The following is a 26,730-nucleotide window of genomic DNA, read 5'->3' as shown; positions in this document are numbered from 1 at the left end:
GATGGACAAAAATAAGCAACATCTCTGGCATATTATGCTTTACTTCAAGAAAGGTAAAAATGCAACTGAAACGCAAAAGGTTTGTGCAGTATATGGAGAAGGCGCTGTGACTGATCGAACGTGTCGAAAGTGGTTTGTGAAGTTCCGTGCTGGAGATTTCTCACTGGAATGGACGATGCTCCATGGTCGGGTATACCAGCTGAAGTTAACAGGGAACAAATTGAGACACTGACTGAGAAATAACATTATTCCACTCAGGACAGAGCCGACGTACTCAAAATATCCAAATCAATCAAGTTATTGGTGAAAGTGAAAAACGTCTTTTACTTTACAGAAACAACTAAATGGACTTCTTGGCCAACTCAATAATAAGAGCTAAGTGTAGAGGAAACTGGGGGCGACTCAGCAAGGCCCGAACGTCCAGTTCCCTGTGTCCCTCTCGCGTGTGTCCTCTGGGTTTGGGAGCGCACCTCTCACGAGAGGGTTTATGACCTACTTCAGGGGAGGGTCAGTGAGCTCCCTGCACACACCATTTCTCAAACTCCTTCAGCTTCAGACATTTAGTACATCTAGGTGCTGTATTTTGGGCTAGTGTGCCCTGAACCCCATCAGCAAGTTTAACTCCACATTTAAACCAACTCACCCTTTGATTTAAATTTATTTAGAAATCACATTTAAGTGCAATTACATACAAGGCAAAGAATTAAAATTAAAAAGACTGGATAAACTTAGATGAAGACCCACCTGGGGAAAGAACCCCAATTAGTACTGTTTCCCACATTCTTGTACCTGCCCTTAAACCAAGCGAACCAGTGTGCGTGTTGTCAGGTGGGCACTACACTTTTGTTGGGGGGCAGGGTTACACAAACGTGCACGCCAAGGCAAGCTCACGGACTCAAAAGCATCTGCTAAGGAAAGACCTTTATATTAAAACTTGGCTTCCATTAACCACCTGATGTTTGAGCTCGATTACTGCCTAATAAAAAGCCTTTCTTCCCAGGCTGTGTTTTACTTGAAATAAAAACAAAGGTGGGTTTTGTTGTGTCTGAAACATAGCAGCCATATATCACAGCACAGCACAAGCAGCTGGTTTTAATTTCTTGCTGAAAAGAAATGACACTTTTATTTTCCACTGTTTTATTATAAAAATCAACATTTCATTTGTTACAGCTCAGCTTACTGTAATAATCAAAAGAGGGATTTATACAAGGTATTTTTATACAGTTTACAATTAAAGCACTTATTTTACAAAAAGGGGGAAGTGAATAGTGGACAAGGGCTGACCAAATGTTGGCCATTAAAATATAAATACATCCTTGCAAAGCACCATCGTACCGAAGTCCATGGACAAGAAACACCAGCTGACTTTAAGACAAAACGAAGATTAAAGCTTAAGAAGAAATTTTAAAACACAAAGGATAAACATCTGAAAGCAGCACCGATCCTTCACTTGCAAATAAGGCTGGTCCAGCTTAAGTTTCTCAGTATCCTCTTTACTCTCTGAAAATTTTTCCTTGCTAACCCCAGATACTTTTTTTCATGTAACATTAGATTCTATTAGACTCTCTTTTTTTAACATCCATGTTAAAAGAATATCACATATATATTCACATACATATATATGCATCTCTACCCTGATTTAAAAAAGAATGGACAGTTAAGCAAAAGCAGTTGTCTATAATTCTTTGGTGTTAATTTTTAGTCAAACCCTAAGTAATGATGGGGGAAAAAAGGTTTTGTTAGGTCTACAGTCCACTTCTGAATACAAGAAATTGCTTAGTTTATAATTCTTATCTGTAAAGTCCTGAATATTTTTTGAATACACAAAATCAAGCCAGAAATATCCTGAGTACACAGATTCACAATATGCATAATGAAGAACTTTCAAAAATTACAAATGTAAAATAATATATTTTAGGTCCAACGTCTTCTAAAACTTTGAGGATTTCAAGAGCTAAATTTTGAGACTATTATGAAATGAGGCCATCCCAGAAGTCAGAAACCAAACAGGCTACCAGCACTTTCTAAAGTCATCTGTTATTTCTCTTGGCTCATTTTAGACTTGGGATAAGGAAAGAAATACCAAATAAAATTAACTTTCTTAAGTTTAAAAATTCTGAGAACATTTTAAACATACGATTACTTCATTACTCAGTTCATATTTACACCTAGTGCACAGTCCCATTCGCAAATGTCCAACTGACACTCATACCACCCCCACACTCCAGACATACCGTAACTTAATAAAGCATGGCATTATTTGGGATTTGAAAAGCCCAAGAGTTTTGTTTTTGCATTTTGCTACATGTAAAATGGTATGCAATGTGCAGCTCTTACGGCATGCAAATTAATGGAGCGGCATGTTTTCTCCTCCAAGACATAAAACAACTTTAAAACTACACTTCCGAGCATCTCATGTAGGCACAGGACGAGATGTGAAACAGTGGCAGTACCTGTATTGCGGAGAAGCAGGGTGCATAGAGGAAGCCTCTCTGATACCAGAAGTAAATAACGCCTACATGATTACTGCTATCAGCTCACACAAATGCACACAGCTCAGTAACAGTCTAGGTAAGCCAGAGCTACCAACTGTACTTGAGTCTTATTAATCCACCTTTAGAACAAAACAAAGATTCCCCCCAAAACTAATTGCTACCTAGTACCAATGGAGGCTATTTTTATATTCTAATATCGAATGAGTTGGCTTTACATAAATTACTGACTTCAGAGTTGTTTTTAAATGAACGCAGTCCTCAAACATGCTAAAATTTTACTGCTCAAACCACCCCCTTTCTAATGAGTCTCCCTGTATTAGGTTTCCAAATACAGGTCAGCCTTTTAGAACAGTTGTTCTCAAAAGTAGGTTCAGAGCAAAGCTGGTGAGCTACTGTCTAGAAGACCAGGGCTCTGCAGGAACCAAGTTCAAATTGGAAAATTTCAGGGTCATAAAAAACTACTTCATTGTGGAATAGCTTACTATAGTGCACAGAACGTATACTTTGCTAAAGTTAATTTCTCAGATAATTCTAATCACACCAATAAGTGGGCATACTTTAAAATATTCAAAATAAATACATCTCTAAGAAAGCTAATGACATTTTTCCCCCATCCCAATGGATAATGAACCAAGACACAGTAGTTTACTTAAGCTTAACTGTCCATGTAACCTAAGGGCCAATAAATCTTCCATGAATTCCCATAATTCTCTCATTTTGAAGGGACTCCCCGAAATATTAAAAATCTATCTCAACTACTCCAGAAAGAGGATTCTGAGATTAAACTGAACCACCTTCAAATAATTTCAAATTGGCACACAAACTAGCATTTTGCAAGAAGAGGCCATTGCCATCGCAGTACAAGCACTTGGACTGAGATACAACAAGGCAGAGTTCTTCTTAATTCGTCATGGTGCAAGTTCCCGCACGGGAAGCCCACCAGATAAAGATGCACACTAAAAAATGTAAACATCCAGAATTGCCCAATTCTAACCGATACCCCATTATTGCTAACCTTTCCATCTTCACTTAAGCATGACATGCCCCTGTGTGTCGCGGAATACAACTGCAGTGTCCATCCTACCAGGCTGTGAGCACCTGGCTCCTCACAGAAGAGTTCATCTTGCCTGAATGAAATGGCAGAAACCGATGGGTCACCATTTATTGACATGCAACTCCAGGTGTCCCAGATTCTCAACCAGGTGTCCGCAACGACCTAAGCGTTATTCTGACACCACTTTTGTTCCCCTCTACAAAATTTACGCAGGTATTTTTCAATTGCTTAAAGAAGGATTTCATCCTTGCTGATGTTCTGAACCCTTTCTCCCATTGTTTTCTCTTGGGCCCTGAAATCCAGAGACCCCAGCAAGATAGAACTTTAAAAAACCTCATTCGTTCAATAACTAGCCGACCAACATCCGTTAAGGTAAGAAGTACACTAGTTTAGAAACGCATTCAATTTTAGCAGAGACACGCTGAAAACATATGAGAAGCAGGAAACTCTCGCCCGGCAAGGCGGGAGGGCAGTGCCAGAGCTGTCCCACAGGCCGAGGGCGGCCGGAGACGTGGCGGCCCCGTCCCGCACGGCCAGGCGGGCGCCGCGACGGCCTCCCATTACCCCCTCCACCCGCGCTTCCCACGGCTGAGAGGTCAACCGTTTGCCTTCTCATTTGACCTGTGCTGTTCAATTCATTAAATCTTAATCCATATTGGGATAAGAGAGGGCACACAAATATATACAAGGTGATTATAAGGATAATTTGTGGGTAATTTGAAAAAGTCTAACATTCACATTAGGTAACAGGAAGATACTAAACTCACGTCACACATTAGAAGAGGTATGTATGTAGACATCATTCTGAGAAAAATTGGCCTAAAGAACATGAAAATGTCACAAATAGTTAATAAAGGGAAAACCTAATGATAACAAAATTCTCCTTTTACACAGATTGTCTCTTACTGGAACACATTAAAATATTTTAGTAGGAAAATATATATAAAAATGATTTCATATTGTGATTTTATACGCTGAAAGTACTGCAAGGATATATGATTAATTTACAACAAAAACATAATAGCTAAATTTGAAATTCTTAAACATGGTCTATATGCGTCGTCGTAAAGAGACAGTTTAATGAGCATTAAAACAATCTTAGAAGTAAAGAGGAGCAATAATATGTCTAACCTCTGATTATTACGTGAAAACATCAGTCTAATGGAAGAGTTAAGCCTTCAGGGGAATGGAGCTAGTATAAATATTAAAATGAAACCTTAATTTAGAAAATTCCACTTAATTAATCTTTAGATAAAAAGCTCTGAATAAATCATATCTTGGCAAACCGGCCTACAAAGCTGCTGGGGGAGCATGGAAGGTAAAACCGCCTGGAGAACCCAACTCTGAAAGAGGTGCGGACGGAAGACGAGCACACAGACGGCCCCGTGGCACCTCACCAGGCGGCTGACCTTTCCTAGGACAGCGGTACCCAGAACGGATTTTTATAAATATCTACTTTCCTCACTAAAATTGTTGGACTCCTAGAGAAGACAAAGCCCTGTGTCCAAAGTTAGTATTACTTGATTTTTTTTCAGGATTTCTTAAACCTGCTGGCCCTCAAATGTTACTTAACATGAAGGCTATTTGGCTACTTCCAAGTATCTATGGTTTGCTGCTCTGAGATGGATGTTAAGTTTTCCTTCTTCTTCTTCTTTTTTTTTTTTTTTGGTATCAATAAAGCCCAGATACTCCTGGTCACTGATGCCTTTATTAGGCCTGTTTCCTTGTACTCAGTCACTTCACTGGGTTTAAGGCATGCTTTGTGTATTTAGTTTGCAAAAATAAAACTTTTAGTACAAATTTATTTTTATACAAATTTTTATGGCACAAGCAGCAAATTTGCTGTTTTAAGAAAATATATAAATATCCTTTTCTTCTGTACAAATATCTCCAGTATTCCCTACTCCATTTATAATTTTTAACTGTACATGGCCTGCCTCATCCTTCTCTAGTGTCTCCCTCCCCCCCTCCAGATCTCAACCAAATCTGTATGTACACTTTTGCGTTGGAGGCAGTCAGAGGAGGAGGGCCCCTCCTCAGGAGGAGTCCGTACAGGGAGATGGTGGCGGCGGGTAGAGGTGATGCGAGTAGCTCCTCTCTGTGTATGGAGAAGGTGGGCAGCTTTCATAGTTCTCTTCTGCGGACAAGTATTGGCTTCGGGGTGTGGGAGGTGGGGGCACAGGCTCTGAGTCATAGTTCAAGTCACTAGTGTAGCCCTTGACTGTTGCCACCGAGGTCATTCTCCGGCTGGGGGCATAGTCACTGTCACAAACATCGGTGCTGCAGGGCGTGGTGGGGGGTGCAAAGTGCCGGTAACTATATGGCCTGTAGCTGGTATTGGAAGCAAACCAAGAGAAGAAGAGGTAGTTTTATTGAAAAGTGGCTTTCTCTATCAAAATACAGAGGCATTGGATATAAACTTCATCTTGAAGATAATAAGCTAGTACAATTTAAATTGGCACAGACCAAGAGACAATTTTCGATGGCAGATTGGAGGTGGAAGATAGCATGCATTTCATATTTGCAAATAAAATGTGATTAGAGGCAATTAAAAATGGATAGAATGGAAATGCAAGATGATCCTGGATGTGCTCTTACAGCTTTAAGTTACACTGTATCATGAAATAAAAAAGAACTATTCAAAGTTGTACTTAATGGTCACGTCTGGAACATCTGTCAGTTACACAGTCAGCGTTTAGTCTATACACAGCGAACCTCGCTCATTTCTGCCACTTCACGGTCTGAGAGAAGAAGGATCTTTACACGCTTCACACCACTCCAACAGTTAACGTTCCCTCCACATTTAACTGCCCTATCGTTTGCCTGATGAATGATTTAATGATGCCTGACGACTTCCTTCTCTTTTTAAAAATCAAGCACTGTACAAGCCAGGCTAAGCACTGCAGGCAGCCTAGGGGGTGCACCGACCCCATCAGTGTTGGGTCAGCAGAGGGAAACTGCTGTGGTTTCAGAGAGTTCTGACTCTCCGCGGGGAGATGAGCGGACTGTCACAGGAGCAGCTTTAACTGAACGTCAAAACAACATATTCTAAATATCCACATAGGACCAGTGAATTTTCTAATTATGTATTTGACCCAACTTATTTCTTACACTTGTTTATTTACCTTTTCAAGTAATCAATAGCTGTGAAAAGTTCGTAACATGGCTAACTAAAGAAAAAGGCACTGAAAAGAGAGGATCACATTAGAGAAAGCAGGAGCTCATTTAGCACCCAGATTTTTCTTTTTTAAAAGATTTTATTTATTTTTAAGAGCGAGGGGAAGGAAGGGAGAGGAAGAGAAATATCCATGTTACCTTCTGCATGCCCCTAACTAGGGACCTGGCCGGCAACCCAGGCACGTGCCCTGACCGGTAATCGAACTGGTGACCTTTGAGTTCGTAGGCCAGTGCTGAGCCACACCAGCCAGGACAATGTGCAGGTTTTTCTATCATTTCTACTTCTACTTATAACTTCCTATACTCTTATATTTCAAATACGGTGAAGTTCATCTTACATGCTTTCTCATCAAACAAAATAACTGTAAGAGAGGGGCAAGAACAAGTGCAAAACCGAAGTTATAATCCATAAAACACCTAGAGATAGAGAGTGCCACTGATAATATCCCAGGGTGCAGACCACTGGATACCATTAGGACCTGCCTCAACAGAAATGGCTGCCAGAACACCAAACACACAGAACCTGCTGAGCAGGTGCATCACAGTGTGTGCTTTGTTTTGTTTTTGTTTTTAACTACCCACATCGACATGATGTCATAGTATCTTTTAGGTCTTATCGTTCTGTCCAATCAGGTGTCAAGCCTTGGTAAACTTTCTTGGCTCAACATTTAAAAGTCCCAACACTTTCATTTTCATGGAGAAAAACAGGGAAGAAAAGAAGGAAGAAGAATCAACAAATTCTTTTAAGTTCCATTTTAAACAAAAATCTCAACAAATGATAAAAAGTTTCACTGAGCAGAAATAAAATGGGCTTAACTTGAGATGTGGGAAATGACTAAGAATTGTTTTTGATGCTATGATCATTTTATTCAATTTACAGAAATTAAAAAATTTTAAATACAATTTTTAGGTCTTTCCTTTTTATTATATTTTTTTTAATTTTTAGGTTTTTGCCCCTCTATTTTGGCATTTTAAAGCAAACTTGTGGTAGAGAAAGCAATATTTACAATAAAATATAAAAATCAATTCTGAGCCTAGCCTATCTCAAATAATTTATCTAAAAACTGAAATGAGAATTCTGAATGAGGTAGTATAACCATTTTCTACTTGATTTCTATATAGCTGTATGGTTACATCAGGGCTATTTGACTGGAATGCTAGGAAACACCTTATCTTGAAGACAATAGGCACTGAGGAATGCCAGTAAATACTGGCACTAAGTGTGTAGACAGAGAATATCAAGCTCTTGACCATTTGCTGGCCTTTCAAATAAGGGGGAAGAGTAAGGGCAACACACTAGTACTTGTGCTTATTAACCTGCTCACTCTGCTCTATAAATTTACAAATCAGCACAAAGGCCTACTCCCTCCCTTTTTAATTACAAATACATTTATTTTAGTGAGACTTGATCTATTCCATACAATTACAATGTATGGAAACAAGGGCTGAATTCAAGCTTCCTCAAGTTCTGTGCTCTTAAAAATCCTGCTGTTCTACAGCTCTCGCAACTCTGACCCATCCAAGTCTTACCCCAATACTTCATCCTCAGACTATCAATCAAACCTAACCTGAGCAAGTAACCTATTTTGAAATCAGTTTGATGGATAACATTCTCTTAAAACACTGCCAAAGCACTGAAGGCTATACTCTATTGACCTAAAAGCCAGCATTTGTGACTCTCTTTTAAAAAAATGTATAATGCCCCAAAAGAAAAGAATTTGTGGTAGGGGCAACACCAGTATTAGCAAGACAAGTTGCCCACTCTCTCTCGGTGACCATCATCTCCCTATGCACTTGGGTCTACATCAAGTTCACAACTAGAATACTTCGACTTTCTAATAAAGACTTCAATTTATATTAGAGGAGGATGTATAATACCTGTAGGACCTGTGAGTGGAAGGACTGTTGGAAGAATAACCAAATTCCATGGTGTAATGTGATCGCTCTGTGGCTGGGGATGGCGGAGGGTTCAAAATCTAAAAGGAAAGTAATGAAATTATTAAAATAACAATGGTCTACCCCGCATAGAGACTAGTAGACTTTCTTTCAACTTCCCTTCTTTCCTCTCTGTTCATATTCCTTCCCATTACACTATTAGCACAATCCTTCCTTTCCAAAGAACTTTGGGATTGTGGCTCTCCACTCCATACAACACAATTTCATCATGGCTAAACAGTGAAAGGTGATGAAAGGAAAATCTATAATCCACAAGTCACTAGTTTAAGTTCAGTATAGCTGGGTTTGGATTTTTTTTTAATATAATTGTTCAAAGAAAAATACTGACATAGGAGAAGTAACATGTGTTTCCTCTTTTGGGAGGTCATGGAATTAAGGTCCTAAATGTCTCAGGAGGTACTATTCAGTAGTTCTATTTTACTAAACAGAAATTAATGCTCAGTGCTTCCATATGCCAATTACTATACAATAAACATAAATATTTGTAAGTGCTCACAAGGTGATGGTAAAGCCTACTTTGACCCTTATATGCCTAAGTTCTATACTAAGTTTAAAAACTTTTTACATTACCATCACTGAGTAGCCCCACTGAAGTGAGGTAAAAACCTAAGATTCTGTGTGTCTCAGCACTCAGAGAGAAACAAAGGAAAACAGACTGCTTACCGCAGGGAAGTAAGTGCCTTTGGTGCTTGAAGAACTACTTGACGAGGCTCCTGTGACGTGAGCTCGGTCATAGGGGGGCCCGCTGCTCCCCCCCATGATACTGAGGGAGCTGATCATCGATTTGCCTCGAGACATTCCTAAATGAAGACAAATAATGAAGATGAATAAGATCAATAAAGATGCATGACATAATTTTATTCAACATTAGGATTATAAACACCAGCAGTCAAAGAGTTTGACTTTTAAACAATTTATGCCCCCTTTTTCTTTCTTTTTAAAATACATTTTATTGATTATGCCATTACAGTTGTCCCATTCCCCCCTTCACTCCCCCCCATGCACCCCCTCCCACCCACATTCCCCTTTAGTTCATGTCCACGTGTCATAAGTTCTTTAGCTTCTATATTTCCCACACTACTCTTGCCCCCCCCACTCCATCTATTTTCTACCTGCCGTCTATGCTACTTATTCTCTGTACCTTCTCCCCCCTTCTCCTCCTCCCATTCCCATTGCTAACCCTCCATGTGATGTCCATTTCTGTGCCCTTTTTCTAATAATTATTGAAAATGCTTCATGGAAAAGGGGAACGAATGCTCCCTAGTAGTAGACACTCCGCTGAGAGCTGGCCTAGACCAGGCCAAGTATGGCCGCCACTCCCTCTGCTCACCCAGGACGGAAGCAGAGCTCTTCAACGTGAGATAAAATGAGAGGTTTTCGATCTCTTAGCAGATCTGAGGAAGAAAGGGCTGTGGAGGTTGTGGAGCAGGGTAGACTGAACAATAGATTTGGTCAAAAAAAACAAAAAAACAAAAAACTAAACCCATTTTTAAGAGCATAAATACAATATATGGACGATTATTTCTTTAGCTACTGAATGTAAATATTGTAATCACAACCACCAGTGCTAAAGAAAAATTCACATTCTTCTCCAAGTGACTTCCTAAACTGCCACTAACTGCCAACAGATATGGTGACAGAGAGTAGTACCATTAACACTTTAAAAATCATGTCTGTTTATTTTACTACATCCAGAGTAAGTCCTCATTTTCAGAGGGCTTTTGCCTGAAACCTCCTTCTCCATATTCTCCAAAATGAAGGGTTGTTTTTTTTTGTTTTGTTTTTTTTTTAACACTGAGGGCACCAGAAAGCACTGATAAGAAATCTGTACCCTCTAGAGCAGGGGTGTCCAACTCATTTTCACTGGGGGCCACATCAGCCTCATGGTTGCCTTCAAAGGGCCAAAATAATTTTAGGACTACATACATGTAATTACTCCTTAACTGTTAAGGAGCTGAAATTACATTCGGCCCTTTGAAGGCAACTGTGAGGCTGATGTGGCCCCCAGTGAACATGAGTTGGATGCCCCTGCTCTAGAGCAGTGTGTTGACCCAAGCGCAGAACTTCCGGCTACCTGGCTAGGCCTAAACAACCCTCGTCCCCCTGTCGCCACCTGAAGGATAGGGAAAACATAAGATATTACACCCTTCCCTGAAGTCACCCAGCTAGTCCATAGCTTTGTTTGCTGAAAAGAAATCTTGGTCTATTTTTTGGCCCCCTTTAATCCGTGGGCTCAGTAGTACTGAGGTCACCTACAGAGAACCTAAAGAACTGTGGTTTGTGACTTTTCATCAAGTGACTAGCTGATTCATGTTTAGTAGACTGCATCCAAAAATGCAGTATATATAAATGACTGTGTATGTTATTTGCTTTATAACATCCTTTGGCAGTTTCTATCAACCCATACCTCAGATCTTCTGTGTACAGAGAAGGTGCTTAAAGTAAAAGAGAACATTTGTTCTTAAAATTTTTTAAACCCAATGTGGTCTAGTTTGGAATGGACTCTGGGCAGTAAGTATCCTGGTTTCAATTATGGAAAATTGAGAATTCTGCCAGGACCCAAGACTGGATTTTCAGTGGATCAGTCTTAACTCACCTGGAAGAGAGCCTGACAAAGAACTTGGGTGTGGCACATAACCAAGGGGCACAGAAGCTGGTCCATGAACTACATAGTCATTAGTCATGGTTTCTCCATCGCCCTTCATGCGTGGACACAACATCCTCTGGCAGATAAAGTATATGGTTCCAGACACAAAAATAGTGACAATTACTCCAATGACTGAACCAACTGTATTGGTGGGCGGCGGTGCTGGCTCCTCGGTTGGATCTAAAATGAGAATGCAGTGCAGTTACACAATGAAAAACAACTATAGATTCAAAGTAGTAATCAAAAACAGGGCTTGCAAGCAGATTGGGAAGCTGATGGAGACAAGTTAGAAACATTTTTCTTTTCTATGGATAGGAGGAGGGATCCAAAACAACTGGAATTATCTTATGGAGGGGGCTTGCTTGTAATACAGGCTTCCCCCACTAGGTGAGTGTTCCAGACACCCATCCGTACCAGTGGACCAGCTGGCATTGTTGTGAGAGGCTGCACTCAGCTTCAGTGAATTTTTTTGAAGTCTCTTTCAACACACTTGGCCATTTCATGATGGGTGATTTATGAGTGTACCTGTCGATAAGGCGCTGTTTAGCAGTTTTTGACCAAAACCAGCATGACTTCTGTGCCATAACCTCCCTATTCCCCCCATCTCATCTTGAACAACTTTTTTTTGTTTCCCCAAATGGAAAAAAGTTCTCAAAGGGAAATGTTTTGCCAATGTGGAAGAGGTGGAACAAAAAACGGCAGAAGCACTAAAAGGCATCAAAACCAACAAGTTCAAAACCTGTCTTGAGCAGTGAAAAAAACATCTTGATAGGTGTACCGCATCAAAGAAAGTACTTTGAAGGTGACTGAAGTTTAAACATGTAAGAATAAATATGCAATTTTTATAAATAAATTCCATATTTTGGGTACCCCTTGTACATGTACACCACATCCCATGGATTATGGATAAATGTCATCACGGGAATCAAATGAACTATCCTTAAGTGAAGACAGAAATAAGACAACACGTTGGGGAAGCACAGTATAAATGATAAAAATAAAGATGTTAAGTGAACCATAGAATTAAAATCCATTAAGACATTTTAAATACATATACATATAAAATCTATCCTACTTCATTCTTTATATCATTAAAATCAACAAACTTATTTTGGAATCTCCAAGTAAATTATAGGGCCCAAACAGGTGAACTTGGAAAAGTCATTAAATGTTTTACCTGGAATGGTGAAACCAAAAGCAACTCTGAACTTGATTTTAGGTTTGAAAAGTGACATTTAGGTCTGGTGAAAGGAAATTAGAAGCCAAAGATGAACATTTGCTCTCAGGCTCAACATGCTGCTGCCTTCAGGGTGAATCTAGCTGTCTGAGCGCAAGGAACAGGTCTCTGATGCGTAAGAACTCAGAAAGAAAGCCAGCGCACGAGAGCACTCGGGAAGACCCTGCCCAAGGCATCCACCTTCACGGGACTGAGGCTTCAGCAGCGCAGGGCATCAATATTAGAGGTAGAGGGAAAGAATAAAAGGGTGCACCCAATTTAGAACGTTACTCTTTGACTTAGAAGAAAAATTCTTCCATTCTGAATATAGTCAGACTACAGCTCCCAATTGCGGACCCTTTAAAAACCTTCCTTCTGTTTCATCATACCTCGAATATCCCACCCACATAGCTAAACTCACCCTGTGGTAGATTAAATGAAAGAAATGAGAGAAAACTATATCACAAAAGTTACACAATTACGTAAGGGCTGCCAATTATGTTATTTCCTCTACGGTGTCTGAGGCACAGACTCTGCTCAGTCCTGTGAGCAACCATCTCAACTCTTTTAGTGCCCGGAGCATTCCGTTCTAATGCCAAGATTCAAGAAAGAATAGTTTATGCCGGCAACTCCAATTCTTAGTCTCTAGGTCACATCTTGACTCACTGAAATCAGGCTTCTATCCTCACCATGACACTGAAATTAGTCTGGCAAAGGTCAACATTCTCCTATTTGCCATATTCAATGAACCTTTCACCTCAAGGCCTTTCTATACTTTCAATACCGCTGGCTCTTGTTTTCCTCAAAAATGTCTGATCAATATCCTTCCAAGACACCACTTTCTTAGCTTCACTATCTCTAATTATTCTGTTTCCTTTTGCTGGCTTCATTCTCTTCTGTCTGACTTCTAAGTACTATTGCTGCCTAGAGTTCTGTCTACCCCCTTCTACTTTCCTCCCCTACTTAACTCTCACTGGGAGATTTTATCCACTGCCTCAACTTTAATTATCATTGATAAACTGAAGGGCCCAAACCTCTCTCTTGAGCTACAGACCCATGTGGTCAACTTCCTGAACAGCTTCACTGGGACATCTCATGGGCAACTTGAATGCAACATATTCAAACTGAACTCAATGCCATCATCGTCTGCTGTGTTTCCTAGATTCCAGGGGTAAAGCAGATCATAAATGAACGAGGTGCCTGTAGCAAAGGTATTTGCATTAAATAAAAAACAAAAAGTCCTAAAAGTCCCTTACATCAGCCAAACATTACATCTGCAGCCAAGATATGGAATGGTAGTTCAGTTTTCAGTCCCTGCTACGCATTCTAGTTAATGAAATGACTCCAGTCACTTAGTGAGGTATCTGTATGTCAACCTCAGCTTATCAACTAAATCTAAATGGTTACCAAACCCTTTTATTTTATTTCCAAAATAACTCAAATCAATCCACCTACCACACTGCTCCTTCTTGACTTAGATCCTCATCAACTTCTGCCTGACCTACAACAGTCTCCCAAGCATTTTTTAATTATAGGCTGCAAGTTATTAGACAGTGAAAACAATTTAGTGGGTTTCAACGAACATTTAAAAATGGAAAATGTCAGAATGCATTCGACATAATACGGATAAACACTGTTGTATGACATTATTTATGTGTGTACCCATGTCACTGTAACCTCTTGACTTGGTTGAAAGATTTGATAGTAACCAGCCTAACAGTTTTCCCTGCCCGTAATCTTATCGCCTCCAACCCACCTGCTTTACAGCTTTCACAGTTGCGCAGTAATGCCAACCCTTTACTTATGTTGCTCAATGACTCCCCATTACTATGGAATAATGTCTAGGCTCTTCGGAAGAAAAGCAAAGTCCTCTATGATCTCATCTTTACATACGTTTTCTCTTGCTGACACCCTCATGACATAGCACGTACTCTGGCAGTCCTACTTACATGCAGTTTCCCAAAGGCGCCTGCTGCACTCTGCTTTTGAACAGGCTATTTCTTCTGCCAGGAATTCAGTCTCTCCACTTATCTGCATAATGAATACCACTCACCGATCGACATCCTATACCTTCTGTACCACTGATCTAAAAAGTCTTCCTTGCTGAGCCGCATCATCATTCCTAAAGCTGCGACCACTCTCTCCTTTGCACCACTTACGAAAATCTCTACAATAGCACATGTGATATCACTTATTACTCTTTTATCAATACTATCTCCTATGAGTCAGGCTGTAGGTTTTATATATATTACATCATTTAATTGTTCTCACAGCCACCAGACTAAATATTATCTTCAATCTAAAGATGAAGAAACTAAGGTTCAAATTTCCTGGTAAGAACAAATTTCTTGGTAAGAGATAGAGCTAGAATTCAATTCCTTCCCTGCCTCGCTTTAGAAGCCCCAATCTTACTACTACCCACCAAAACAGACAGCTTTGAGAGCACCGGCACAGGCACCCTACGCGCGCAGCACATAGCAGGTATCCAGGAATGTTTCATGAATATGAATCAATACTACAAGTCTCAGTGAGTATTCCATTTGAATTTGTAAAAATATCAGCTTAAAGTCTTTACTGAGATGAAAGAGTTCCTTTTTTTCTTTTCTTTGTTTTTTATTGTATTTTTCCCATTACCATTTAGTTCCCTATACCCTAACCCCACAATCACGTCCATGACTCCTTTTTCCTTCTTGCTCAATCCCTCCACCCCCTACCTCCCCCACCTCAGCTGTCATCCTGCTCTCTATATTTCATTACACCAGTTTTGACAGGGTAGATGTGGCTTATGCTGATTTCCATTCAGAACTAAGTTGATCAATTTGGGATTTATTATAGGTTAAGACATCGGTCAATAGTTACGAACCTTGAGGAAACTACAAGCTATTCAGCCTAGGGTCTCTAGGCCTGTGCATATACATTGGTACAAATTTTCTCAGGCTAGATTTTAAGGAAGCTCTTTAAGTCACTGAGAGACTGGTGTCAATAGAAAAATGGGGAATGTTAAACATGGACTAACGCTCAGAAATTCTTTTCTGACCACTGAGTTCCACGCATCTATAAGCATACCTCGTTCTGGTGAGCTTCACTTCATTGTGCTTCACAGATTTTGTATTTTTTACAAATTGAAGGTTTGTAGCAACTCTGCATCAGGCAAGTCTATTGGTGCCAGTTTTCCAACAGGCTCAGATGACGATTACCATATTTTTAGCAATAAATTATTTTTTAACTAAGGTATGTACATTGCTTTTTAAGACATAATGCTATTGCACACTTAAGAGACTACATTACAGTGTAAACATAACTTTTATATGCACTGTGAAACCAAAAAATTGTCTGACTGGGGTGATTGCAATATTTGCTTTAATGAGGTGGCCTGGAGTCTGAAACCAAACCCATAATATCTCCAAGGTATGCCTGTAAACTGTTTCAGAATTTTTAACTTTAGTTGTGGCAAAACAATATTTATTCTTTTCTGATGCTTTACTAAACGTTCCTGTGAAGATTTTTCTGCATAAGAAAACTGCTGTCTCTTAAAAAAGTATTAAAAGCAAAACAAAAAACCCCTGGTACAAATAACTAGCTTAACATTAGTATTTGTTTCTTAATAAGGAAATAGTGATTACAAGGGAGACTCACAGACAAAGATAAGGAAAACGCATTTTAAAAACTCTCCCTTCAGAGTAACATACAGGAGGTTTTAGTCCTACTTACAACAATCCAGTTCATCTGATTTGTCACTGCAATCCACATTATGATCACATTTCTTATGTTTCCCAATGCACTGACCATTGGCACAGCGGAACTGATCAATTAAACAAAGCACTGGGGAAAAATGAAAAATGCAAATAGTTTTATTTTTATTATTTTGTAAAGCCGAATACTACCAAGAATTGAAAAAGTACTTTGTGGGAGCAAATGAAAACAAATTAGACTTTTAGATATATCTTAAAAATTATTCTCAGAAAACTTTCACTGGTAGAGGGAAAAGCAGGAAATTTCCTATTTTGTTATTTTTTTAAAGTGATTTTATTTATTTTTAGAGAGAAGGGAAGGGAGGGAGAAAGAGAGGGAAAGAAAAATTGGTGTGAGAAACATCCATCAGTTGCCTCTTGCAAGTGCCCCTACTGGGAACTGAACCAGCAACCTTTCATTTTGTGGGACAACAGCCAACCAAATGAACCACACCAGTCAAGGCTCCTATTTTGTTCTTTATGTTAAATTTCATCATTCACTAATAATTCCAAAGAATTTGTTTGTGTGTATATGTGTTTACCATGTTATAAAGGTTAATGAAGGAAAGAGGAAAATAATAAAATTATTTTACATCGAAATAAATAAATTCACTAATTCAAAGTTTACTGGAAACAAGTACTATTTTTACATACTGAAGTTCTTTTGGCCTCATTCCTCTGCTATGCTTATTAATGTGTATAAGCCTTATGCATACTAAGTGAATTAAAATAGCAACTTGGAACATGTTACTATGTTTAACATAAAAAGGTCAAATGTACTTGAAAACCCCAAATCTACCACCCAGCCAAAGCAACGCACCACTCTGAATTGCAAACAACTTAAGGGAAAAAGGACTTTATAACTGGGTTTTAAAGTTTTTACATACCTTCACAGTTCTTTTCATCCGACTTATCCTGGCAGTTTGCATCCCCATTGCATCTGAGCACACCATCAATACACTGCCCGCTGGTACACTGGAACTGGGACTCTGAGCACACAGGACAATTAAGCTCATCGCTGTGGTCTTCACATTCAGTAAACCCATCACACCGCCAAGCCACAGGGATACAGTCAATTTCTCCCGTGAAACAAGTAAACTGCTGAGGGGAACATGTTGGGGGTTCTTCAATAAACAAAAGGGAGGGGAGTGACAAAAATAAGTGTCATGCAGAGATACAAACACACCTGAGTGGAGCTCACTTAATAATTAACATATATTGTACAAAACACTTCATAATAGATCAGATCTGTAACCCACCTACATCTAATCAGAGGAGAAATAACAAAGAAACTGATATACTCCACTCTACAGTTGAATCTCAAAAACATTATATTAAGCAAGAGAATCCAGACATTAAAGAATATATACATCATGATTCCTTCTACAAAGTTCAACAACAAGCATAGCTAAACTACAGGGATAAAGGTCAGAACAGTGGTTACTTTTGGAAGATGAGAATCAGCTGCTAATGGACTCGAGGGTACTTCTCTTAATGACAAGAGTATATGTCTTGCTTCGGTCATATACATTAGTTAAAACATGCTACTCACGTAATACGTGCACTAAAAATAATCACTAAATACAAAGAAAAATGCAAAGGTCTTTTAAAAGACTTCTAAATAAGAGGTGATATCCTTGATTCAATTTTATCTATGTTACCACTTCACAGAGGTAAATTTTTCTAAGATTTGCCTTATTTGAGTTGACACCAGGACCCTGATATGGAAGCATTTGCTTTTAAAAAACTGTATAAAATATATGTGGAAAAGCCCACTATTCAACCATTTTAAAGCGCACAGCCCAGTGGCACCGAGTATGTCCACAGTGTTGTGTGACACTTGCTATTTCGAAGCACCAGAACTTAACTCTTTTCTGTGCACACATCTGACCGCCCCAACCACGCCGGTCTGTCTCACGGACCTTCAAATCTCCTGCAGTCCAAGCAGTGTCTTGGATGCTGCTACTCAATACATGTTATTTACTTTTTTAAAAAGTAAGAAAATTAAAAGAATAAAATATTCTTATAACACCATTTTTCAATGATTTGTAACTTCTGTCTTTTCGATCTTTGTTCACAGAAATATGTATTTTATCTATCTTTTATAGTAGAACATTTTTACATCAGCTTATAATCATAATGTTTAATGTCTATATAAACTCAGTTCTCCCTAGTAATTTTCTTCTCATTAGAAATCAGATTATTTTAACATTCCTGCCACCACAGAGAATAGTTCTGCCCTTCAGTTGAATTAACTATTCAGTTACAGAACAGGTTGAATGGTCTGCACAAGGAAACGACAACACGTTTACCTCCACACGACAGCTCATCCTGAAGCAGAACCAAGTGCATGGGGCAAGAGCACCTTGTCGTACCGTCTCCTTTTACAAGACAAATATGTGAACAGCCACCATTATCCTGAGCACAGGGATGCTGTCCTGCAAGGAAGGGAGGGTGGAAGATAGTTTAGTTAAAATCTATCACTTATGAATTATCAATAAAACCAAAGGTAAATCACCTTGGACTTTATTTGCACATGTATATGCTTCCTTGCTCCATCCCTATACAACCTTCAAGAAAATGAGGACAATGATTTAAAAGTAAAAAACACTGTCTGTACATATTTATACATAAAAATATTTTAAATTATTTTAAGCAAGGTAATAACACAGCTCATTAATTTGTAGGCCAAATGCTGAGACCTAGATATTGTTCTATTTAATATGCAAAAACACTTCTAAACTATAGAGTTTAACTCAGATCTTTCTAAAAGATCAGATGATATTACTCAAAAAGTGTATTTTAATAAAGAATCCACCGATAGAGTTGTTATAAGAAAAAGCTTAAGTTCACAGGAAACTCAACCATTTGCAAACAATTAAAATTATTTGCTTGATCAACTGCAAAGGAAAACCTGAAATGATACAAATGTTTCACTTCCTCATATTTGGGTTAAATTAAATAAATACACAGTCTGGCAACTTTTCAAACTCTGCCTCACAGGTTGTATTTAGTGAAATCATTGCTATGAATTTGCTACTTAGCTTGTGTGAAAAGCAACTGGACATCTGTCATCACAAAATACCAATGTCTAATGTAGAGACGCCCATTTATTTTCTGACTTTCTTTTCACTAACAACACATCAGTTCTGCTTTAGCGTGTGCTAATGGGACTGAGGGAGTCAGCTCACTGTCCCGAAACACACATCAGTCATTGTATTAAGACACTCGAACTATACAGCAGTGTTTCTCCACCTTTAATACCATGACACTTCTTTAAAGAAAATTTGACTTGGGGTGGTGAACACACAACACGACAATTCCACTAACCAATGTTACCATGATAAATTCAGTAAAAAACGAATGTTAACCCGATTACGGTTCTCAGCGCAAATCCTCGAAATCATGCCTCTCCTACTACTCTGGTTGCACGGCAACCCTAAAACCACACAGAAGACAACAGAGGACGGCGAACCACTACAACTCCAAAGGGAGCGAAAGGCACCTGACTCAGCTATAAGAAAAATGAAGGAGTTATAGGCGAAATATAGCCCCAGAATCAGCAATGACAGCAGAGTTCTTATCGTTCATAATTCTCCACTGGACTGTACTCAGTCAAGTGCCATCTCCTCCTTCTGAGTACCATCACTCCGCCTCAACTGATCTGCCTATGGGCCATTACACTTTTGATAAATATAAATCTCATTCTCTTCAATGTTATTAAAATTTTTAAATGTTTTTCCAAGTATAAAACCATATTTGAATGTTGAATTATATAAAAAAGATAACCCTGCACCCAGAAGTTTTGAAAAGCTCAAGTGAGATCTATATCAACTGAATATGTAACTTAGGTATTGTGTCATTATCTTATTTCCATCTATTACATGTTCAGCATGAGTTTTTGTACATGTCACAACATAGAGTGGCAACAATGCTAACTCTCAAATTCTTAAATATCTCTAAACTTAAGACTTGAACAAGCAATGGTGACCTTGTTCCTCTCTTCTTTCATATCCCTATTTGACTGGAAAGCACTGTGGTGAGAAGCTGCAGAGTTTCAATACTTCTCCTTCAGTCCTCCATTTAACATCAGCATTCCTGGTGCAAGCATGTAAGACCTACAGTATTACTGGTGAGGGTACTTTTGATTACAGACACCTATTAACAAGGAACCAGGACAAAGATGATCGCCCATTTTCAAAGGCTTTCTTTAAAAGAAAAAAATATTGTTGATTATACCATTACAGTAGTCCCATTTTGTTCCTCCCCCTTACTCCCCTCTGCTCTGCACCCCCCTCCCACCAACATTCTCCCATCTTAGTTCATGTCCATGGGTTGTACATGTAATTCTTTGGCTTCTCTACTTCCTACACTATTCTTAACCTTCCCCTGCCTATTTTTTACCTACTATTTATGCTTCTTATTCCCTGTACACCTTTCCCCCCATTCCCTGCCTCCCCTTCCCTGCTGATAACCCTCTGTGTGATTTCCATTTCTGTGATTCTGTTCCTGTTCTAGTTGTTAGCTTAGTCTGTTCTTGTTTTTTTTTCTTTTTTAGGTTCAGTTGTCAATAGTTGTGAATTTGTTGTACGTTTTTGACCATAGTTTTTGATCATCTTCTATTCTTCTATTTCTTAGATAAGTCCCTTTAACATTTCAAATAAAAAGGGCTGGGTGACAATGAACTCCTTTAACCTGACTTTATCTAGGAAGCACTTTATCTGCCCTTCCGTTCTAAATGATAGCTTTGCTGGCTAGAGTAATCTTGGATGTAGGTCCTTGCCTTTCATGACTTTGAATACTTCTTTCCAGCCCCTTCTTGCCTGATTTCTTCTGATGGGAACTCCTTTGTAGGTAATTGTCTCCTTTTCTCTTGCTGCTTTTCAGATTCTCTCCTTATCTTCAATCTTGGGTAATGCAGTTATGATGTGCTTTGGCGCGTACTTCCTTGGGTCCAACTTCTTTGGGACTCTCTCAGCTTCCTGGATTTCCTGGAAGTCTATTTCCTTTGTCATACTGGGTAAGTTCTCCGTCATTATTTTTTCAAGTAAGTTTTCAATTTCTTGCTCTTCCTCTTCTCCTTCTGGTACCCCTATTATTTGGATGTTGGAACATTTAAAGTTGTCCTGGAGGTTCCTAAGCCTCTCCTAGTTTTTTTTTAAAATCTATTTCTTCATTGTGTTCTGGTTGAATGTTTATTTATTCTTTCTGGTCCAAACCATTAATTTGAGTCTTGGCTTCCTTCCTGTCACTGTTAGTTCCCTGTACATTTTCCTTTATTTCACTTTTCATAGCCTTCACTCCCTCTATTTTGTGACCATACTCAACCAATTCTATGAGCATCCTGATTACCAGTATCCTGAACTCTGCATTGGATATGTTGTCTATCTCTTCATCGCTTAGTGGTGTTTTTTCTGGTGCTTTGATCTGTTCTCTCATTTGGGCCATATTTTTTTGGGGGGGGGAACTCTGAGTGCTTGATACATAGTAAGGGGTGGAGCCTTAGGTGTTCACCAGGGCAGGGCAACCCACTTCACTGTGTTGTGGTGCCATATGTGGGAAAGGGGTCCAAGAGGGAACAGTGCTGCTTGCTCAACTCTCTGCTGGCTTTCACCTGCTTCCCCTGCTACCCACAGCACATTAGATCCTTCTGGTGCTGATTCCCAGGTGGATGGGTTTGTGTATGTTCTAGGGCCCTGTGGGTCTCTCCAACAAACTCTCCTGTGAGGCTGGGAGTTCCTCCCACTGCTGCCTCAACCCCCACAGGATTTTTTAGTCAGAGGGTTTGAAGCTTTATTTCCCCTGCACTAGAACCCTGGGTTGTGCTGTCTCTCTCACTGCCCAGTTGTTCCTCCTGGTTTATCCTGCCACTTCGCTAGTCACCACCTCGCCTGGTTTGCCCTGGTCTTCCAGCCGCTGCCTTGCTGCGAGTCCTCTCTGTCCAGCTGCCCTTTTCTGCCCCTCCTAGCATCTGTATGAATGTTTCTTCTTCAACTTCTTGGTTGTCAGACTTCTACACAGTCTGATTTTCTGGCAGTTCTGGTTATTTTTGCTGTTAAATTTTTTTTTGTTGTCCTTCTTTTGGTTGTGTAAAGAGGCAAAGTGTATCTACCTATGCCTCCATCTTGGCCAGAAGTTCAAGTTTTCAATAAGATAAAAAGAATATCTATGGCTACTTTTCTAAGCTGAGAATTAAAAAGTTTATTCAAGAGGAAACAAAACAAGCTCTTATTAATGCACTATATTTAATTTTTGCAGACTAATTTTTAGTTTGTTTTGCTTTTGCCAAAGAACAAAGTTACTCCATGCTAACAATATTCATCATTATGTAAATATAACTTTTGTTTTTGTTTAAATTGTGAGGTATACAGGGAACCAAAGAAACATATGCCTTATACCAATATTCTTAAAGAGGTGGAAAGACAAAGAGGAGAGAAAGAGCAGACATAACAAGCAGGCCCTTTGTTGTACCTGGGGAAATTTTGGAAAATGAGTAAGGCCATTCCTTTTCCCCACTCCTATTTTATGAGGAAGAGATATTTAATTTGAAAAGGCTCCCAGGTAACTTTAGCATGAAGATAAAAAAACTGGAAAACCTAACAGTACATGCAAATCTTCAGGATAACGTGGTAAGAAGATACAAAAGAATACCTTATTTTTAGTTTAATTTCATACAGTGAATACAACCCTACGATTGGCAGCACACCGTCAGCACTTACTGTACTCCTGAAGGTTCAGCTCCTTTACTGCATGGATGTCACTGAGCTGAGCAATTCGAGCCTGGACTTTGGTTCTACCCTCTCGACCTGTCATGTCAATTTTTTCAATCATTTGTTGCTGCTTATCAATCCAGTATAGCCAATTTTCAAACACAGTCAGGCCCACAGGCTGCAAGATATTGGAGTCCTCTAATACTACTCGGTTGGCACCTTGGAAAGGAGAACATTCACCAGAAATAATTCATGTGGGTCAAGTCATACATTCAACATTTATTTACTGAAAATTACAATTCTAAAAGTTCTAAAAAGGAAAGTGTAAACTCTCTACTACAAAACTTCAGACTCATTCTTAGAAGATATACACATACCAGAAAATAGACAATAGACTAGAAATTCAAGCACAATCAATAGCAAGTAAGTCCAATACACAGTTGTATTCTAATTCACAGAAATGTAGAAAAGAACTTAGAGCACTTTTTGAATGATTTTTAAAGCTGAGTCCATTTTTAAAATAAAATTTTATGAAAAGCTCTAGCATATAAAATCAGAAGCATGTATTAAATGCATTCCAGTATAAAAGGTTCTGTGGGAGGCTAAAAAATGTCAAGCAGAAAAAAAACTATGATAAAAATATATATTACTGGTGACTACATAAAGAAGGAAAAAAGAAAAAACCCTGCCAATATTACACTAACCTTTCTCAGAGAACACAGAAAAAGGGGATACATTTTAATGAGGCAATGCAACCTTGACAGCAAAACTCCAAGTACATTGTAAGAAAAGAAAATTATAGGGTATTCTTTCTCATGAACATGGATGCAAACATCTTAAATGAACAATAGTATATCCAAATCTATCAATGTATATAAAAAGGATACTGTATCATGCCAAGTTTGCTTTAGTCTAGCAAACTAGGAACATAAGGTAGCTCTCTGAATCTGATAAAAAAGTTATCTACAGAAAAACCTTAGCAAACATAATACTTAATCACAAGGTATTAAATGCTTCCCCCCAAATCAAGAAGTAAAGCCAAACAAAAAAACCCAAAGCTTCCATTATTATTAAAATCACCACTGTTTTGGGGGTCCCAGAAAGTATAATAAGATAACAAGGAAAAGGACTGGAAAAAAATAAAATTCATTATTTATACACAAATGATTCTGTAACACAGAAAAGCCTAAAGAAACTAGAGGAAACAAGTTCAGCATATCAAGGTGGAGGATGGATGGGGGAATGGAGGGACTGTATTTGTACATTCCAGATATCATCACAAAATAGTCTTAAAAACTTAGAATACTCTTTATCACGAGCATTCAAAAGCATTAAAAAATTAATAAAAGATGGGTTACCTCTACCCAGAAAACAATAATAAACATTGAGGGAAATTAAAGTTCCAAATAAATATAGACAAACCAGTGCTCATGGTTTGGAAGACTAATATTACAAAGAAAATAATTCTACTAAAATGATGTATAAATCCAAAGCAAACCCAGTCAAAGTTCTAGTAACTCTATTTCCAATTTTTTGCCACTGAAAGCAATGTTGCTGTGAATATTCTTGCACACATATCAGAACATGTCTCTATGGGCTAAAACACAGCAGTCGAATTGCTATGTGATCTGGTGTATATCAATTCAATATGAATAGATAGATCTTAGATGCTCTCCAAAATGATCACATCAATTTAAAATTCCCACCAGAAGTAAAAATGAGAATTGGTATTGTTAGACTTCTAAATTATTATCAATCCAATTGTTTTATAAGTATATCCCATTATTTATAAAATCTACATTTCTCTGTTTGATATTGAGGTTAATTTATTGGTCTTTCATGTTTCTTCTCTGAATTACTATTCATAGTCTTTGCTCATTTTTCTATTACTGATTTCTAGACATTCTTTATTCAGAACAAATTTGGGGAGGGATATACAAGGGCTTCAAAATTCAAACGTTTTATTTCAAGAGAGAGGAGGAAGCAGCAATGTTCAAAAGCAAATATGGCTGAATGATAAGATCTGACAAAGGTGAGTGGTAGGAACTCTGTGCTTTCTCCATGGTGGAACCATTTCATAATTAAAGGTGGAAAAAAAATGTATGGAAAAAAAATAAAAAAAATAAAAGTTAGCCCTGGCTGGTGTAGCTCAGTGGATTGAGTGCGGGCTGTGAACCAAAGAGTCACCGGTTGGATTCCCAGTCAGGGCACATGCCTGGGTTGCAGGCCAAGTCCCCTAGTGGGGGCCACACGAGAGGCAACCACACACTGATGTTTCTCTCCCTTTCTCCCTCCCTTCCTCTCTCTCTCTAAAAAAAATAAATAAATAAAATTAAAAACATAAGAAAAGTTATTTCATTAAAGTGTTAAGTAACAATGATGTTATGAATTTTCCCTTTTTTTGTATTTTCTAAACTGTCTCTAATAAACATGCTACTCTTACAACCAAAGTAAGCACCTTAAGAGAAACAAAGAAAGGAGAGAAGGGGGAAAATATCTTTAATACTAATAAAACAGTTAAAACATTGATATAAAAAGCAATTACACAAATTAAAGGTGATATAAAAGATATAGGTGCCCTGGCTGGTGTAGCTCAGTGGATTGAGTGCTGGCCTGTGAACCAGAGTATCATGGTTCGATTCCCAGTCAGGGCACATGCCTGGGTTGCAGGCCACTTCCCAGCAGGGGAAGCACATGAGGCAACCATACATTGATATTTTTCTCTCCCTCTCTCCTTCCCTTCCCTTCTGAAGATAAATAAATAAAATCTTTAAAAATAAATGAATAAATAAATAAATAATATAGGTTACCAGATGAAAGGAAAAATACATCATACTAAGTAAATATGCATACACATGCAAGTATGTTCATGACTATCTGAAATCAGAGAAAGTAAATAAAATGGAAGCATTTGAACCTGTAGGGACAGTATTTTTTTTGTTTCTTAAAAAAGTACGAATGTATTTAAACATATAAAAATTCAAATGATACAGAAATAAATACTACTAACATATTAGTATGCTACCCTTTCAGACTTTTCTCAAAGTATATTTGTGCATTTCTCAAGGAATAAACAAACACATACACCCATGTTCTTAAGAGTACATACACATGTGTCTATATAAGTATACATACATGTATATATAGTATAAATATTTTTGGAGGGCAATTTGCCAATAAACACAATACCTATGAAATATTGTAAACAAAATTAGATCTTAACAACTTAGTTTTTAAAAATTATCTTTCTATGCCACTGCACACAGATTTCCCCTCATTTGTTGGAATGACTGTACTATTCCATACACGTAATACTGAATGTACCAAGGTCTGTCCAGAAAGTATCCACCCCCAGCCACACAGTATGAAAGAGGCATTTACTGAAGAGGATACAAGATACAGGAAACACTGCACATAGGACAATGATGCCTCACGATTCGTCCCCACTTATGACCTTCTTGAGGAAATCTGGCCATTGGTAGTTCTTTGAATCAAGTCATTAGCAAATGCAGTGGGTTTTTACTTCTGCTCTGGTAGCAGAAGCTGCAGAGTGAACTTCACTACAACACACTTTATGTCACGATCCTGTGTCAAAATCTCGGACAGAGTAGTTTTTGGAATCCCCCGATCAGCTTCTAGTTCTCTCCGTCAGTTGCTGATCTTTGTTGCAAGAAGCCCGTACACGTTCAACATTCTCTGCTTGTCCTGCTTGTTGCAGGCCTTCCAGAATGCAGGTCACTTTCA

The 26,730-nt window shown here is 38.6% G+C and overlaps 1 protein-coding gene across 1 annotated transcript in view; it reads right to left on the bottom strand.

Moving 5' to 3' along the window:
* Positions 1–3,771: 3,771 nt before the first annotated feature.
* The window catches only part of LRP6 (LDL receptor related protein 6), a 137,466-nt gene continuing 114,507 nt past the window's right edge, over positions 3,772–26,730 (bottom strand). The window contains exons 16-23 of the mRNA XM_037033816.1: positions 22,996–23,205; positions 18,589–18,714; positions 17,164–17,400; positions 16,257–16,367; positions 11,279–11,509; positions 9,346–9,482; positions 8,605–8,702; positions 3,772–5,880 (exon numbers count right to left, since the gene is read on the bottom strand). Of these exons, the coding sequence (XP_036889711.1) occupies positions 5,586–5,880; positions 8,605–8,702; positions 9,346–9,482; positions 11,279–11,509; positions 16,257–16,367; positions 17,164–17,400; positions 18,589–18,714; positions 22,996–23,205 (1,445 nt within the window). The 3' untranslated portion in view covers positions 3,772–5,585. The remainder of the gene's footprint in view (positions 5,881–8,604; positions 8,703–9,345; positions 9,483–11,278; positions 11,510–16,256; positions 16,368–17,163; positions 17,401–18,588; positions 18,715–22,995; positions 23,206–26,730) is intronic.

The sequence above is a fragment of the Sturnira hondurensis genome, unplaced genomic scaffold, assembly GCF_014824575.4.
Source record: "Sturnira hondurensis isolate 20B ecotype Veracruz unplaced genomic scaffold, ASM1482457v3 Scaffold0021795, whole genome shotgun sequence".
Classification (NCBI taxonomy): domain Eukaryota; kingdom Metazoa; phylum Chordata; class Mammalia; order Chiroptera; family Phyllostomidae; genus Sturnira; species Sturnira hondurensis.
This window is presented reverse-complemented; position numbering and strand designations above follow the sequence as displayed.